General features: G+C 35.4%; 1 protein-coding gene across 1 annotated transcript in view; it reads left to right on the plus strand.

Moving 5' to 3' along the window:
- COG5 (component of oligomeric golgi complex 5) overlaps window positions 1–18,523 on the plus strand; it is a 188,705-nt gene that overhangs the window by 138,818 nt on the left and 31,364 nt on the right. The window contains exons 12-14 of the mRNA XM_032996224.2: window positions 1,559–1,763; window positions 2,988–3,149; window positions 5,226–5,325. Of these exons, the coding sequence (XP_032852115.2) occupies window positions 1,559–1,763; window positions 2,988–3,149; window positions 5,226–5,325 (467 nt within the window). The remainder of the gene's footprint in view (window positions 1–1,558; window positions 1,764–2,987; window positions 3,150–5,225; window positions 5,326–18,523) is intronic.

The raw sequence follows: 18,523 nt of genomic DNA on the forward strand, positions 1-18,523 counted from the left end.
TGGTCCTTCCAGGCTTTATAGCGGCAGTATTATTTTGAGGAACTAGCTGGTTGATTTGTGTTCAGTGGTTGCTAAGTAACTAGATGGTCCCAAAAGAAAATGTATTCATCTTGTGTTAAAACATATTAATTTTACTGCTTGCTTTACTCATTACTTTAGCAGCAGTATGTATGTACCTGGAATCTTATATGTTCAAAATGAACATGTGCTACCTGTTTTCAGCACTCAGTTTTGTGATTATAAAATTGTGACATGAGTTAATGGGATCAACCGACATTTCAGAAGTAAGGGAACTCTTACATTTTGTCAACAGTACTTTGTCTGCCAGCTATTAAAAAATATTTTATTACTTTTGCTTTTTAATGATGTTTTTCATACAAACATTTAGAGAGAGTGGTTGGATATTTGAACTGTGAAGGAGGTTTTTACTTTTCTACAGCTGAGTTTTGGGGAAACAGTGCTTCCGTCAAGTAGACTTTTTCATTTAAGGGATGCATCTATATGAGAATGTTCATTTTTAACATAAATTCTAAGTGACTGAGTCCACTGACATCAGTCACAGACCTCTGGATCATATAGATCAGAGGAAGACAAGACAATATCAGAGAAATAATGTAAAAATAGGAATTCATGGCAGTTTACAGAGTTTGATAATAGATCATGATCTGCTTTTGTTAGGTTGGAACTGTTTTTATAGACATAGCTTTGTGACCTGAAATAACCTCTGCATTTGATAATAAATGTGAATCCTCCAGTATTGAGAATCAAATTATATTTAAGTTGAAAGGACAGTCTGGGTGAAATGGGGCAGATGTCTGGAACCTGAAAAATTTACGAATGAATGGAGCAGTGTTAATCTCCTAATGTAATGGGAAATCCATAAAGTATGAGCAATGTTAGATAAAGATTAACATCAGTTGCTGAAACAACTGTACATTTGTTTCATTTCCTGTTACTCATGGCAGGCTTTCCAAGGCTGAAAATCGTGCTGGTTTTTCTGCTGGCTTTGTCATTCTTTATTTGATAAGTTTAGGAATTGCATTTTAGGTACCTTGTTTTAAGAAGTGTGTGTAAAAGCATATACTTCCCTCATCAGATTTCTTAAGACTTTGGCTCATAAAAGTTACTTTTGTCTGTTTTAAATGAGCATCTTTGAAGTTGCACAGCCCCACGCTTTCTCCCCATCAAGTTATTGTTAAAAATCTCTAGATTTAGAGAGTTCTAATCACACTTTGGCCTTACATGAATGGTAATAGTAATAATTAAGTTTGATACCCAGTGTTTCACAACCATGATTAGTATCTGTATTGTACAAAGTTAGTTTTCCGTGTCTAGTCTTCCAGATTTTTGTGGTGGTGCTTTAGATACATACCTTTGTCAGCTGCATTTTATGTGATAGCTCATGCCACTTTGATAAATATTACATTTATTAATATTAGAGATAGGATAACACTGTATTTCATTCATTGATATAAATACAAGGATACAGGTTATTGATATGAATAAAAGAATTCGTTTGAACTTAATAATGCATATTGCTTACTGCTTTATTTTGCAGCCTCTATGTTTTTGAAACAAGCTTTTGAAGGAGAATACCCTAAATTACTGAGGCTTTATAATGACTTGTGGAAGCGCTTGCAACAATATAGTCAAAATATTCAGAGGAATTTTAACACAAGTGGAACTACTGATCTCTTTGCTGAACTACAACAAATGGAAGAAGATACTCAGGACATATTCATGCAAAACCGCCAAGATTATGAGTATGTATTATGAACTCTACGGCAATAAAATGTAAAGCTTTGCACCCTGCAAGAAAACAGAATATTTTTAAGAAGTTAGCGTTATTCAAATTGTCAGAGCAGGAAAATTTTAAAGAGTTTTTTTTCCTCTTGTGATTATTGCATTAATAGTATTTTAGAGCTGTAGGATTTTCTTTAGGTTATATAAATAACAGTGTTGGACTGTCTTGTCTTTCACAAAGTCCCTGATTTTGTAACTGGTTTCATCTTTTTGTCTCTTTGGGTGAAAAAAATAGCAGAATGATAAAAATTCAGTTTTGTATGTGTTGCGATTACAGCAGTAGCTTTCTCTTAATGATACCGCAATCACTGGAGTGTGACAAATGCTCCGTTTGTTATGATTCACAGTTTTTGTGTTTATACATTGTAGAATAAACATGATCTAAGTGGTAGATATCAGAAAGATTGAACTGAAACTGGCTTTTCAGGTCTATTAGGACTTCTAGGCTTATGTAAGATAAAATTATTTTATGTGAATTTGTATTGCCTTAAATGTGTTCCTGAGCAGTCAGTGGGAGACATCATTGACTTCAATGGAAGTAAAGTAAAAAGTTCACAGACTTCTGACAATGAGGTAAAATGTTTGAGAAAGCTACTGTTTACTCATTTTCAACAGTAGAAATACTATAGACTGAAAAGTCTAAAAGGCTTAAAAGTACATTTAAGAAGAGTCTTTCTATCATTTTCAACAGTAGAAATACTATAGACTGAAAAGTCTAAAAGGCTTAAAAGTACATTTAAGAAGAGTCTTTCTATTTGAAGCTTTATATATATATATATGTATAGCAGGAGATCAATTTTTTTTTAATATATCATTAAGTACAAGCTAGCTGCTAATGAAATATGTGAATATAAAAAGGTCTTCCATTGCAGTTCTGGATATCTTGCTGATATTTTGCAGATGTTTTTAGAACTGTTTGTCTCAAGAACACCTTGAATTAGGGATTCCACATAGGGCTTACAGAAAGTGCCAAGAACTGTATCGAGCTACACAGAATGGTTCCCTTACATAGTTCCAAGTGAAAAGCAAGATGTTATACACTATTAAAATCTTTTCAAGTGCATATGTTTAAGGAGCAGAAAGAAAAACCAGGTTCAGTACTGTGAAGTTTGTATGGTCTGGAAAGATTCAATGCTATTGTGTATTTTAATTTAAAATGTAGTAATTTTGTCTTACACCCACAGTCCAGAAAAGGCCTTGAAAGATTCACTGCAACAATATGAAGCTGCTTATTTGTCAAAATCCTTATCTCGACTCTTTGACCCCATCAATCTTGTCTTCCCCCCTGGAGGTCGGAATCCTCCTTCTTCTGACGAGCTTGACAGCATCATTAAAACTATAGCCAGGTATGCACATATAATACATTGCAAAATGTAATCTTCAACATGTTTTTTCTTAAAAGTTACAATTTTAGAAATGAGACTTCCTTAGCAGTAAAAGGTTGATTAATCTTTAGTTATGAAACTGGTTAGTGTAAAAATTAAGTCAGAATTTAGAATAGAAATAGCATAGCATAGCATAGCATAGCATAGCATAGCATAGCATAGCATAGCATAACATAGCATAACATAGAATAGAATAGAATAGAATAGAATAGAATAGAATAGAATAGAATAGAATAGAATAGAATAGAATAGAACAGAACAGAACAAAACAGAATATTTGGAAGGGATCTACAAGGATCATCTAGTAAAGCATGTTGTTAAGGGCACTGTCCAAATGCCTCTTAAACACTGACAGGCTTGGGGCATCGACCACCTCTCTAGGAAGCCTGTTCCAGTGTTTGACCACCCTCTCTGTAACAAAATACTTCCTAAAGCCCAGTCTAAACCTCCCCTGGTGCAGCTTTGAATCATTCCCACATGTTCTGTCACTGGATACTGGAGAGAAGAGCTCAGCACCTCCCTCTCCACTTCCCCTGCTCAGGAAGCTGTAGAGAGCAATGAGGTCACCCCTCAGCCTCCTTCTTTCTCCAACCTAGACAAGCCCAGAGTCCTTGGCCACTCCTCACAGGACATTCCTTCCAGCCCTTTCACCAGCTTTGTTGCCCACCTCTGGATGCCTTCAAGGACCTTCACACCCTTCTTAAATTGTGGGTCCTAGTACTCACAGTGAGGCTGCACCAATGCTGAATACAGTGGGATAATCACCTTTTTGTTATTTATGATTTATTACAAATTTTATTATTTATTATTTATTTTCTGTATTTTTTTTTTCTGGAATAAATGAAATTTTAAATTCAATTTTACTGTTTAAGCTTATAAAACATCAGGAAGAGAAACTTCACACATATTGCAGATGTCTGATATTTTAATTATTCTGACTGTGTCAAAAGGAAGATGATAGTTGTTTCGCTGGAAGTGATAATACCCGATGTAAATATTCTGTTAGAGTGAAACAGCAAGATAATAGACAAAGACAACTATTCCAGGTAGAATTTGTAAAATGCAATGCTTAAATTACCAATGGTTTATTTTCCCTCATAAGGTTTTGGTAAGGAGTACTCTGTTCAATGCAGTCTGAAAATGATGGGCAGTATTCACAGTATGTGTATGTGCATGGGTGTGTGTAATATTAAATACTGACATTGTATTTGTTACTGGGCATTTCACATGCTCAGAACATGCTTATTGGTGTGGCTGCTGATGTTATTTTACTCCTTGAGAAGGGAAAACAACATGAAAATTATAAAATTTCATCTGAGTTTTCCAGTGTGACCTTTTGCTAATGATGTTTGGGGTCCTGCAGAGTTCTTGGAGAATGTTATTCCTATGTCAGGATGCACAGTGTCTCTCCAGTTCTTGGGAGAGGTTAATCTTGTCACTAGTAAGATGATGGTCCTTGTACTTGTCTGCTTTCAGTAATGCATTTATGAATGTAGCCACAACTGAAGGACATCTGTAGAGTTCCATGAACAAGAAATACTGGAAGTGGATTAGAAGTATTTTCCTTCTTCCTTTTGTTCCCTGTCATTCATTCCTTTGGGGCCTCTGTTACTATAAAGGATTGCCTAAAACACAGCTTATTAGTTGTGTCAAGCTAAGGCGTCCCCTGAGTATTTCTGTGCAGCTCATGTAATTCCAGAGTTGAATGACTGTGTATTCACCTGTGATGTTTGAAGGCTGCTGCCAAAGCTTGAATGTAGTTAATTGCAGTCAATATTTTTGAATGGCTTACTAATAGTGATTTCATTCTGAAGTGTCATTCCTAAACTTTGCTCATTTTTACTAGAATAGCAACACTGCACATAGAATTCCCAAATGACTTGTTAAATTGTAAACTGAATTACGGTACTTAGAAAGACTATGTGTTACTCTCTCTAAATTGACATGCCACATAACTACGTATTCATAGTTAATTCTTTATCAATGAAATACCACACTTTTTAGTTGTTAATTAAGATTTGTAATCTTTGCTTCCAGTGAGCTAAATGTGGCTGCTGTTGATCCAGACCTGAGTTTAGCTGTGGCAAAAAATGTGGCAAAGACCATTCAGCTCTATGGTGTAAAGTCTGAGCAGCTTGTAAGTAATTTTAAATTTCTGAAAACTTATGTTTTTCTATGTACAATATTCTGTTTTTTTTGTAAATTTATGACATAACAGTAAAGCAATCTAGATAGACAAAACCTTCAAATTGCGTTTCCATTGTATTTGGAAACATTTTCAGATAAATTCTGCCTTCAGATAAACACAGTCTATTGATAGCAGTAAAATTTGTCTGTATAACTCCAAAGTGAATTTGCCATTTTAATTATAAAAAGTTAACATTGTAGTTGTCATTAAGTAAAATTAAGGCAATTCAGTTTAATATTTACCCACATTCAATATTCCATCAGATACATCTTGATGGTATTAAAATCTGGACTATTCAAATATATTTTTTCAATATATGTGACAAAATTTGGGCATTTTTTCCATATATTTATTATTTGCCATATATTTAACTGACCCTTGATTTGTTTACATTTGTCAAATGCTTCCAGTCATTTACCATGAACTGTTATCTAATGTTAAACTGAATAGAGGAAGGATCCCCAAAGCCTTATCCTTTGGGTAAGGATCCCCAAAAGGCCAATGGATAGTACAGTGAATGTTGTTGTCCTATGAAAAAATCATTTTTAAGATCAACAATTTTTTTGTGAAGTCTGTTGCTGAAATTTCAATGTTTTTCTTATTGAAGAAATGAAAATTATTTTTTTCAAGTATTTATTTTTAATTATTTATTAATGAAAATAAAATTAATTATTGCAAAAAATAATTTTTGCAGACCCTCAAGAAATGACTAACTACTTGAATTTTGTAAAGAAGATTTTCACTTAAACAACATTAATTCTGAAAGCAAACTCAAACTCTGGTGACATTCATTTACTATGTGGTTCGTTTAAAGAGAGATACTTGCTCTCAATTTTTTGTAAGAATTGGCTAAAAAACTTTGCAGCAATTAACTTGTTATGGATTCTGTTTACCTTTTAGACACCTGATGTCTCTAGCTTTAAAAAAATTAAAATTCAATAACACACACCATGTTTATCATGTCTGTTGGATGAATTATATTGGAAGTTTACAAACTAGGGTATGGAAGAGGAACAAAGGTGAAGCAATCATGAAAGCCATAAAGAATATTTAAAATTTTAAAATAAAAATATGTGTTTACACTATTTTACAGTACTTGGAGCTTAAGTTGGGTCTTCCTTTAAAGATACCAAATCATGGCTTCATAATTTCAGAATGAAATTTGATCATGAAAGAAATCAGGATTTTTAGTAGGTTGTGAGAGTTATCACAAGTGAAAGTATTACACTTGTGTCTCTATGATGGAGCATAGTGTTAAATAGTGGCATTCAGCTGGGAAGAAAAACCATATCATCTGTAACTGTGAAAGCACCAGGGTCTGTTGTGCTCATCATCTCTGCTAATGTTTGAATCTCTGTTAATGTTTGAATCTGGCCAGTGGCTTCTTCAAAAGCGTACATCATTTTGTGATCAGCCAGCTGGCAAATTCTTAAGACACCCTGAAAAGAAGGATACATAGAAATAAGCTGACATGTATATGATTTGTGGCTTTGTATTAGCTGACCTTAAACTAAAAGAATGTAGGAGTAAAGAGGGATTCTGAGCCCTTGAACTTCTTGAATTTGACAACTGAAAATAAAACCTGAAACTTGGAAAAACTAAGTGACATGATTAGTCAAACTGGCAGAATGAACATCAGTGTCCTTCAGGAATATACCAGCAAATTGTAAAACAATATCAACTATGTACTGCACAGCTACAGTTTTTAAATTTTTTTTCTGTCCTTACCATATACATGTTACAAAATTAAAAACTGGATGAGCTTCACACAGTTGCTGAGGCATAGGTGTATAGCGCTATCTTTAAAGTGCTAAAATACCACGTTTAGCCTCCAGCTACCTTTCCAGAAGGTCATGGCTCTTCCACTTGTCCTGTGCCATGCTTGCCAGCTCTGTGGATATGATCTAGAACCTCTTAACTTTTTTTGTACCTATTTTGGGGCAGACAGATTGAGCCTGAAATGTGTGCCATGTGTAGAACAGGAGCTATGTCAGACAGCACTCTTTCATAGTGTTCTAGAGGTGTAGCCAAGAATGCAGTCTTTACTCAGTCTTGCAATTCAGTCTGCAATGATAGCTTTCTAAAGCTGAGAAGGGTGACCATGCAACATTTCCACTCAGATGGTTCATTTCTGGTAGAGCAGTGTTAAAGACGGAAATCTAATTTCCTGGAGAAATTCGCAATTGAGTTCTCTTCCAAATTAAAAGTGAACAAAAGAATCTCAGAATTCTCAGTGAAGGAAGATTGGGGGGAGGATCTTTTAAGAGTCATTAGAAATTTTTTTAAAAATGTTGTTGTAGTATTGCAGGTAGATTTGAATAGTGAAGAACTGAAACGTGCAGTCCTAAAAATGTTGAGACATTCCGATGTCTGGGTTTTTATTCAATTTCACAAAAGAAGGAATTGCAATTCATTAAGATTTCATTGCTGTTTCTTCAGTTAGATTTAGGTAGGACAGATAACAAGAAAAATGTTATTCAAGACTCAAAGATTTTACCTTTGAGTAAAAGCAGCATCTAGCAATTTGTACACTTAGTACTAAAGCAAAAACAAGTAAGAAAAAATTATGTCTTACTGTGAATCCAAAACATTGGTGTTACTTGTGACTTTGTACACTGCTGGCTTTTGGTTTTCAGCTTCCCCCACACCAAGAACTAGCTGTTGCTGTGCCTGAGACCTATTCTTGTATTAACCAGTTCAAATGATTTCAGATGAGATATAAATAACCCTCTGTGAGCAGTAGGTAGATATATTCTGCTGTTGGGTGAATCTTTAGCTAACCCTTTGCTGATGCTTGATGTGGTTGGTGTATGTCATGAAAAATTCAGAATTACTGTCCTAATTTCACTCACTGTAATTGCAGATGTTCTTACTATATATAGTTTGAAGGGATAATTATACATTGCACTAAGTTTTAAAAAATATTTCTGTTAATTTAAGTGTATTACCTTTCGACTTCATCACCCATCCTGTGTTTTGTTAGGTGATGCTGAAGAAGGGCGCTTGGTACATGTTCTCTGTGCCGTTACTATTTTGTCTCTTCTTATTTACATTTTCTCTATATCAGGCAGCCCAAACATCTTCATAATGGTTACAGACACAGCAAGATTTCCATTTAGTCACCATTTCTACATCCTTCTCATTCCAGATTGGAAGAGAGATTAACAAATCTGATCATAGTGTTTTGGATAAGAGCAAAATTTTCCTCTTCTGCATTTTCACATTGTAATCCATTGGTTACTTTTTAATGTAATGGCTGCTAACTGACCCGGATTTCTTTCACGAGCCACTTTTTTCATATAAGTGAGGTAGCCCAGATAAAAAAAAATACTAACTTTTCTCCTTGATTTAAGAGTTTTCCAGAGGCGTCATCCATTCCCATTTGCAAATACCTTAAATTACTCATCTTAATTGACCCATATAACATGTTGTGCTGTTTAACTGGTCACATGAGGAAAGTTATTGCTTTCATCAAACACTGACGATAAGTACAGTGGAGGGAAGAGATTCCTGAGAAAGCAGTAAGTTGCATTTCTTGAAAACTAAGTTGAGTAATTAGTTTTTTTTTTTTTGAGAATCCATGCTACTTAACAAAAGACAGGAGCTCACAAATCAGCCTCCCAGAGAAATTTTTACCCATTTGTATAACTGATAGTTGAGATCTTGATATCTCACCATCTTCATTACACATCTTTGACATGGCAGCAGTAATCACACAGCAGGATCCTCTAGGTCAGTAGTCTCTAAACTTTGTTGGTCCTGCGTCCCTATCAGTAAAAACTTTTTGAGCATGCACCCCTGTTATATGTGTATTTATTTATTTATAAATTGTATACGTATATACAAGTAATTTATAAATTATATACATGTACTGTTGAAGCTCTGTTATTTTCTTCTTGCATACTAGTGGATTGTCTTGCATAAGCGCTGTGGTGCACACACCCCACTTTGAAGACCAAAGCTTTAGGGTTGCAGTAAACTTCCATAATAAGAAATGAACAGATTTTGGCAGTCCACTTTTGGAAAGGATGCCTGATCCACTGCAGAAGTCTTTTAAACTCATGTTTGGTTTTGTTCATATGCTACTTTAAATCAGATTTATCATTTATGTATATAAAAATTAAACTGATGGTCACCTGTTGATTGGAAGTGAGACAAAACTATATTTCCCCAGTTGATTATCTGTAATTTTGTCATTTACTGAGGTGAATTTTAAATGTACTTGAAATGTTGTGATTTCTCTCATAATTAAAAATCTCTTTGTTGCAACTTTACAGTCACTATGTTTTGGTTTGCCTCTTGATAGAGCTATTTCTCTTACTTAGAACTGAATGTCTTGCGGAGAGAAGTCATGAAACATTGAGGATTAAAAGCTCTGAGGGTTTACAAGATGTGTACTTTTGCAAGATTCATTGCCAGATAAATTGCAAAATCCATTGTCATTATAGAGATTTGAAGAGGGAAGAGCTCTATTTGGTCATCTAGTCTATTCCTTTCCCAGCACAGGACTATTTCAAACTATTGTTGGGGTTTTTGTTGCATTCTTTCTGCTTTTAGAGTGATTATTTCAGTTACCTCATATATTGTGAGCAGAAATGTAAGTACTGTATGTTCTCTTACTTTTGTGCTATTTCTGTTCAGCTTGGCATGTGGGTGGATTGAAATACACTAACACACCCACCAAGTGCACATAGATGAAATGTGTTGTGCTGTGAACATGAAAATGCAGTTGTTTAGAGAAGATGCGATTCTCCTACTTTTTGAACCTGGAGACCTCTACTAGTTTCCTCCCTAGAGTTATAGTCATCCTGTCAGACTATCTTTATTAATTGCAATCAGAGTCCCACAGCAATCCTTCCTGTCTTGTCTTGTGGAGGCTGTGACTTGCTGCCTCCTCCCACCGTAAGGCATCACTGTCAGAGACAAAGTGGTCTGGTATCTTTTGGCCAATAAACAAGCAAAGAGTAATTTGCAGAGGCAGGGTTGTAAAAATCAGGTTGCCCACTTGCTTTTCAGAGCAGGTGGGGGTGATTATGTTGGCAACTTCTGGTGGATCAAACTATCTTAAAAAACATCTTTGTATGTGGATATGTAATGGTATGCTTACATGATTTAGGCAAACACAAACTTACTCTGTTGTGCTCCCAGATGGTGGGGCACATTTTAGCTCCACTCCAAGCCAGGGTGACCAGATATCTTAGCTGTGGCACCTTGTTGAGCGCAACACACTCATTCAGCCTGGAGCACAAGCAGAGCAAGTTCATGTCTGCTTGAAGTACAAACAAAGCAAGAATCTGCATGGGCACATTGCACTAGGAAGATTGTTCCTAAGGTTAGGGTAGATAAGGCTAAAATCAGTGGGAGCTGTGATTGCCTATAATTGGAGAGGTTCCTAAATATGGAATATTGTATTTTATGGAGTAATATGTTTCAGAAAAGTTTGTCTAAAAAAAGGAATCTTTCCAGCAGACAAGAGGCTGCAGGCAGATGATATAATGGAGATCTTTCCCACTGTCAGACTTGTAAGCAATCATAAAGAGGAAGCACTCAGAAGATGGAGAAGGAGAGTGGGTGTAATAAGGGAGGAAGGAAATAGAGAGTTTGAATCAGTTTTTTATTCTCTTAACTAAATGTGGTTGGACTTGTGTCATACATCTTACAAAAGTTGATGAATGAGGTGGATGCCCAAGATACAGGCTGTGGGCAGTGCTCTGGGAGAGTTACTAATCTATCCTTTGCCCACAGCTCATGGTAGAGGCTTGGCTTCTCATCAGGATTTTACCCACGGCAATGGTTGTGGGAATTTCTGATTATCAGGTTTGGCTACTATCAGCCACTTCAAAATTTTAAAGCACTGTACAGACAGCATGGTCCTTCCTGGCATTTTGAAGAATTCTTCTCTGGCCTTCTTAAGAAAACATGAGGTGACACTTGGTGAATTTTATATATTTCAAGGTTAAAATACGAAAGACCCAATAATAGAAATTAATTTTGAGATTAAAGATTAAAGAGAAGGCATAAGTGCCTCAAAAATTAGAATCCCTGCACCAAGGTTCAAATAGTTGTCCCATATCCTCAAAAGGCAGGACATTGATTCACATATTGAAGACCTTTGGTACCGGACACACCAAAAGGCAAAATGAGAGAGAACTTGCTTTCTGATCACAAAAGCAACGGACCACTGTAGACTTGGGACACAAAGAAATTTGTATGAGTTTTCTCTGATGAATGAGGTTTTTAGGTTCTGGGTTGTTTTGAGGGAAAAGTCAGCATCAGCTGGTATCTGTGATAGAGAGTAGGCAGCCTCTTTCTCACTATCCTCTATCTCAGTAGTGTATTGAGATTTATTTACATTTACTTAAGTAAATATCCGAGTTATGTAATGTTATTCATGGTTTTAGAATGTGCACCAGTTGCAGAGTACAAGAGCAGTAATATGAGCAGCAGTATGCGGGTACTCAGCCAAGTACGAAAATGTTCTTGGGAAGTAACTGGGAAGCTTTGATTTAGCCTGATACTGTTTTTCAATGCAATGGTGAAACTGGATTTCAGATGTTGTAAACCAATTCTGAATATTTAATTGTATTAATGTTTAAATGTAAGGTGACTCTGACATAAAAATTCTTTGATTAAAACTAATATAAATTATTTCTAAACTTCTTTTGTTCTGAAGGTTTACCTAGATCTACTTTTCAATTAACTGATAAATAGTGTAATGGGGAATGTGTTATTGTAAAGTATTATTATGTGTCATAATATGAGTAACATGTACTTGATGACAGATGTTTTTAGTGCATTATTGTTTAAGAAAGTAAATACCAAAAAAGAGCATAAGAAGTAGAAAAACGTAACAAATTATTGTTGTTTCAACTCCTCCTTCAGTGTCAAACACTGATATATCCTGATCACTCACTGCTTATGCCCCACACGGTCTGGATTTGCTTTTGAAGCAGAGTATGGGTGTAGAAAGAAAAACGTATAACTGTCCTTAGAACAGTAAATGTAAGTAAGTAAATGAGCTCGATCTCATCTGTTTGACGGCAGATTTGTATCGAGGCTTGTTCTGATCAGTGTTGGCCTCACTTCAGGGATCAGCAAAACGTGTCTTGTTTTTGCTGCAGAAAGGCTGTGTGTTGAATTGCTCCACACTGGTGCCTCTCAAATGTCTGCCTCTCCCAGCTGAGAGTACAAAGTCAGTAAAGGTTTATGACTGACACTCAGGACTTAATTTGCCATCCTAGCTGTGAACTCACTCGGTCTCCCACGTGGGACATAACCGTAACATCGACCCTTGCCAGTGAAAGGTGCCTGGGAGCATTCTGGGGCACTCTGGCCAGCCAGCACAGGACAGCCTGCCTCGCGGCTGGTGAGGGCTCTCCTGCCCCAAAGCACGGGGCTGCCTGCCAGTGCCCTTTCGGGGATAGTCCCTGCAATATTGCCTCTCCTGGGCCGTGGCTGGAGAATTCTTGGGAGGGTAGTTGTTGGCCCAGGCCAGAAACTCACTAATGAGTGCCCTAACAGTTTTGGGTTACAGATGATCACATGCCTGAGCCAGGAACCTTTCCTGGCACTGTTTAATTTACTGCTATGGGTGTAGCCAATATGTGAATGAGACTGAACGAGAGCGACATGCAAAATCTGTTCAAGAGGAAGCTTAAAATGCTGACAGATTGGAGTAATTTTTTTCTTGCATCTGGAATTCATACTTTCTTACTTTTGAAGTAAATAAATCTCTAAGGCAAAACTTAGGAGATGCTGATTTCTTCTACAGCAACATTGCTTTTTGTCTTAAAATTTTCTTAGATTGCCAGAGCTTCAGAAGATATGCTTTCCTAAACATGTTTTGCTATCTGTAATGCTTGTCAGCCATACCTGACTTATTCTCAAATAGCATTTGGTGTTTCTACCAGAGTTTTAGCCCTTGAAAAGAGCACAGTTGTCTGTGGTGTTGTGGCTAGTTAGCAACTCCAAATACTGCTGGAGCGGTGCAAGAAAACTCTTGGATATTAACTCTTTTCAGGAGTTCAACACTGTCTTCAGGTAGCCAGGTATTTATTTGAGCCAACTCAGATGACACCTTTTTGGATGGCTGTGCAACCAACCCCTTCTGTAATTTAATATTCTATTATTATTGAATCTAATAGATAGAGATATAGGCTGATGAGCATCTATCTATCTGTCATGTTCAGATATTTTTAGAGCACTGATCTTTGTAATGCTGATCAGCACCAAATGCATTACGTAAGATTAGCATCAAAATATATATAATGGAAAGTCAGCCCTGCTGCAGTTGTTCTTAAATTATTTTTAGTATTGCCCACAAAACTTGTATGGCTCAGTGCATTATCCTGCCATTGTGCTCAGTCTCTACTTGTAGAGACAGATTCCTGTACTCTACAGGAATCATTTTTAAAGATTAATTTTTCTTCTTTCAGACCTATTCAATCCCAAGTCTCCTTCCTGAGGCTTCAGATAAGATAGTCAGTGGCACGCATTACGAAGATTTTAGTAAATGTCCACTTTCCACTAGGACTGAAACTGAGACAAACAATTTATCTCTCATCATCCTTCAATCCAGTTTATATTTGAACTTGTGATATGCAGGTGCAAGATTCCAAATTCTGCTTTATTTACATCCTCAGCTACTGTTGTGTTCTTTAATACTGCTTGGGTGGCTTAATCTTCTGCAGTTACCCATGATGTACCCATTTTCCACTTTTAGTGCATATTCAGAATTAGTATCTCCCTATTAAATATCTCTGGTCCACTAGCTAGCCATTTAGAATGGGTTGGAATAGATTATTTGGGAGATTTTTTGAGTTTAAATAAGCACACTGTGAGAAAACAGACCATATTCTTCTCACACCACTCTAGAAGATCTATATTTGTCTTTCAAATTTTCTGCAAAAAAGCTGATCCTTTCCTTTGAGTATGTTTAAAAACTAGTTTGTAATTACTGAGGTTTAAAATAGATCTCAACTTTCTGCACATCCATCCCATCATCATAACTATTTGTGATATTGTAGCAGATGAGTTTTAATTTTTTTCATGATTTCTTTGTTGATTTATGGTGCATCTGATATATGATAGTCAATAGAAAATAGTTTGTTGTTTGGTTTTGGTGATGTAGTTTTGAAAGCGTAATTCTATCATGTCGTGGCTTCACAGATCTTCTAGGATCTCTCTTCCTGAGATTACAAATAAGTGTCCTCTGATCTTGGTATATATTTTTACTGTTTAAAAACAATCTCTAATTTATTAATGCTTCTTCTTGGTTTGCAAACCTTGTTTCAATTAAGAGAATGAGGAAAGAAAATGCTAGAAAGCCAGGTAGAATAGGCAAACAACAACTGATTCAGCTCAAACTCCAAGCTGAGAAAGAGACAGCATCTTTACAAGGAATTTTCGTAACGTCATTTGTAGAAGAAAAAGTGTCTGTCATGCTTGATCAGGGGAATGAAGATTTAAATAAGCTGTTTTCAGTGGGTTATTTAGATGATAAGCAATATGAATGGCATATTTTTTCCCAGAATCTGAAAGGATAAGTGTATCATAACTGATCCAGAGACTATATTGGAGCATCTTGGCTCGATCAGTGAAATTGTTAAGAGAAGCAGAAATGCAAATGATTTAAAAGTTAAAATATGGCAGTGAAAAAACAGTTGGATGAGAAGAATTGGTTCTTCATTTTCTCTGAGTATTCATGGAGATAGGAATTTTTTCTGAACCTTTTGGTCAACTTAGTGGTTGTCGAGAAAAAGACAGAGGGGGGCTGGACTAAACAAGTTCTCCATTAATTGTGCTCCTGTCAGCCTAGTGGCAAGGGGAAAAATATATATAATGTGTTGCAAGAAAGAAAGATATTGATCTAGGAGGGCTGTAATTCTGGTTTCTTCTTAGGGAAATTAAAAAAATTAAGACCTCACTTATAGGGGAAAGCATTTGTTCAGTTGGCTTTAGTGATATGTATTCCTAAGAATAAATGTACCTTACACTAACCAAAACCATTGTTTTGCTCATTTAATTTATACAAATTCCCCAAATGGAATATGCTATAGTAGCAAGAAAATGGATGTGAGCTGTATCTCTGTCAGGATGTTTACTGACATAACTATGTGGTTTGAGGTATCTGCAATGTTGTTTTTTTGTCCACTCATCCTCTTATCTGACATAGCTAAATTTAACTAGCTAAATAATTCAACAAAATAGGGGAGAACTGGGTGGAGAGGGAGAGATAAAAGGTTTCCTGGAATCAGATTCTTCCAGTGAAGGGAAAATACCGTTCATGCATTGGAATTTTGGCACCAGATTTAAACTCCGACAAATTTATGAGGCCTGTGATGGTTTTGAATTGAAAAGCACGATGAATTCTCATTGTAGTGACATAAAGTGAATTTCTGATTGCCTTTTTTATTATTTGATCATATAAGAATTAATCCATGTCTCGTATTAGATGGTGTTATATTGAATTGGGAGCTTTCATTTGCGGGTGAATCATTATTCAGGACATATTCCAACAATGAGATTTGTCTGACAGTTCCAGGGAAACGTATCTAGTCCTTCTGTCTAAATGTCGAATATTGTGAACTTTGAATGGAAGTATGAAATGTAATAAGCTTACAAATCATCAAGAACAGTAGTAAAATGACACTTCACGAAAGGTTTTCTGTAAATAATGGGTCAGTTACAGTGGTGTAAGTAATGTGAAAAATTATTCCCCACTTCTTTTTGAGATACGTGAATTAATTGTATTATACTAGCACCTTGAAGACATGCTGCTACTGTCATTGAAAAACTTGTATCTGTGCTATTTAAATGAGAGAACCCAAAAATATGAATTCAATATTTGGCACATTAAAGGAATTCATTAATAGGTATTTAAATAGAATATGTAGGAGGCTATTATATACTAAAATAATTTCAGAATAATTACTGTTTCACTGTACAGTAATAAAAGCTAAAGATGGCAGTAGGTCTAATTTGAAAATAATCAGAAGTCAGCCAAGGTTTTGTCATTATTTTTTTTTCTGATGGAAAGATCAGAAGAGTTTTGTTAAAACAGTCATTAGGGAGCTACTTGTATTGGTCAGAGAATACTTAGAAATACCTAGCTGATAAGTCACTTCAAAGCATTAAAACTTTAAAAAATTGGATTACCAATCTAGAAGAGAAAGTTGCTTTAAAAAATAACTTCATGAAACATTTTCTTCATTCTCATGTTGTCTTTTGCTGGTTAGATCGTGACTCACATAACAAATGTGTGATTTTTTTTTTTTTTGATTTTTTTTTTTTTTTAAGAGATACTGGCTAAACTCCAGAAAAAATCATCCAAACATAAAAGGCTGGTTTTGAGAGTACTATGTACTTCATTTTATCTTACTGGGAAAGTGGTTAAAAGACTTCTTCATATCTAGCATGTCATTTTGGTAACAGGTAGAAAAAGACAAAGATTGCACAATCCTTATAGTATTTTGTTATAGTGCGCTCTAAGTTATTTCATACCAAATTAAATTCTATGATTCAGAAAGGGATTTGGTTAAGTGTATGTTGATACGGTAAAGGCTTTGGAATTTTGCAGTTTTGGAACAACTCTAATGAGAGTTGGACAATGTAAAGCTCATTTATAACCTTCTGCAAGGTAGAAGTATTCTAAACTCAATTAACACCTGGACTTGATACCAAAAAAGGTAGATGGTAATTAAATAAGTTGATTAGAGTTTTCACGTGTAGGTGAATATCACCATATCATGTTGGATAGGGGATGGATATCTTGGGGATGGATATCTGCTCTTTACCTTTGGAGATGCTTCTCAGTATTTTCTTGGGACCAACAGCTATTGGGATGACATATAAAATATGATTAATCATTCAGTCATTAATTTGGCAAGCATGAAAAATTCAGTAAACTGTTACAGTCAGAGGTATCAGGATCAACACACATTGTCCTTGAAATCCTCCTCAGATTTGGGCTAGATGGATAAAACTGAGTCTGAAAAAATGTTGAGTACAAGGGGCATAATTTTCAGAAGTTGAGAAATTTTTCTGAATGCTTCAGGTTTAGGATTCTCTGAGGTTCCTTAAAGGAATTGGTTTTAGGTGCTTTCTGATAGAAGAGTTGTTTTAAAGCATCTCATTATCTAAAGACCATGAACCGTTACTCACTTTTGATTATTTGTACAGTGCTTTTCTTCTCAGATGATTCAAAGACTTAGAGATAAATCCTGCCTTTTCTGTTCTAGAAAGACCATTTGCTGTTTTCCTTCCATTTCTTCTGATTTTGAAAATATTAAGGAAGAAAAAAAAATACAAAACAGTAATCCTCCTAAGTGACTGGTTCAATGCCTACTGTTGTTCTAGCATGAATAGTATGGGCATGATGTTTGGTCTTTTTTCTTGGTGAATGACTTAACAGTCCCTTCAAATTTTTCTTCCCAAAATAATGATTGTGTTTTTTATGAGATTTTTTAATGCCTTCACCATAGAGCTCCTTTTCTATTTTCATTTTTATAAGGAAGCATAAAAAAAAAAAAAAAAAAAAAAAGGTATTCTGGAGGCTAGAAAAATGTCCTGAGGGTGCAATATAAATGCTTTTATGTACCTTTTAAGTTATTGCCTAAATTCACAGCTTATTTCTTTCTTCATGTCTTGAAATATTTCTTCTTCTTTGAAAAATTATAAGTCATTCCAAAACCATAAATTCTTATTTATGATTTATTCTTAAATCTTAGCTTTTTTTTTTTTTTTTAAAAGCAGAACATTCATTTTAATTTATTCTCATTAGTCAAGGACCTTACTTGCCCCAACACATTCATTCAAATCCTACTCTTCAAACCTCTAAATTATGTCTCTTCCTTTTGCAAATTGTTCTCTAAGAAGCTAATATATTAGGTGACATAGCTAGTGGAGTTCAGATTATTATCTATTTTTCTGCTAAAGGGTGTCATATTTTTACAAAAAGTAGCAAACTGATTCTAGTAAACTTTTGTGGGTTTTAGGTGGAAAGAGATTGTAAAAGTCTTCTCCTGCCATATGGAAAACATTAAACCTAATAGTAAATCATCCCAGTTATTTGTCGCTTATGGGAGAAATCCCAGGGCCAAGCCATACCAACTCAGAAACTCTGTTAATGGATTCTGTGCTTTATAAT

This window comes from Tyto alba, unplaced genomic scaffold, assembly GCF_018691265.1.
Source record: "Tyto alba isolate M040663 unplaced genomic scaffold, T.alba_DEE_v4.0 Super-Scaffold_2, whole genome shotgun sequence".
NCBI lineage: Eukaryota > Metazoa > Chordata > Aves > Strigiformes > Tytonidae > Tyto > Tyto alba.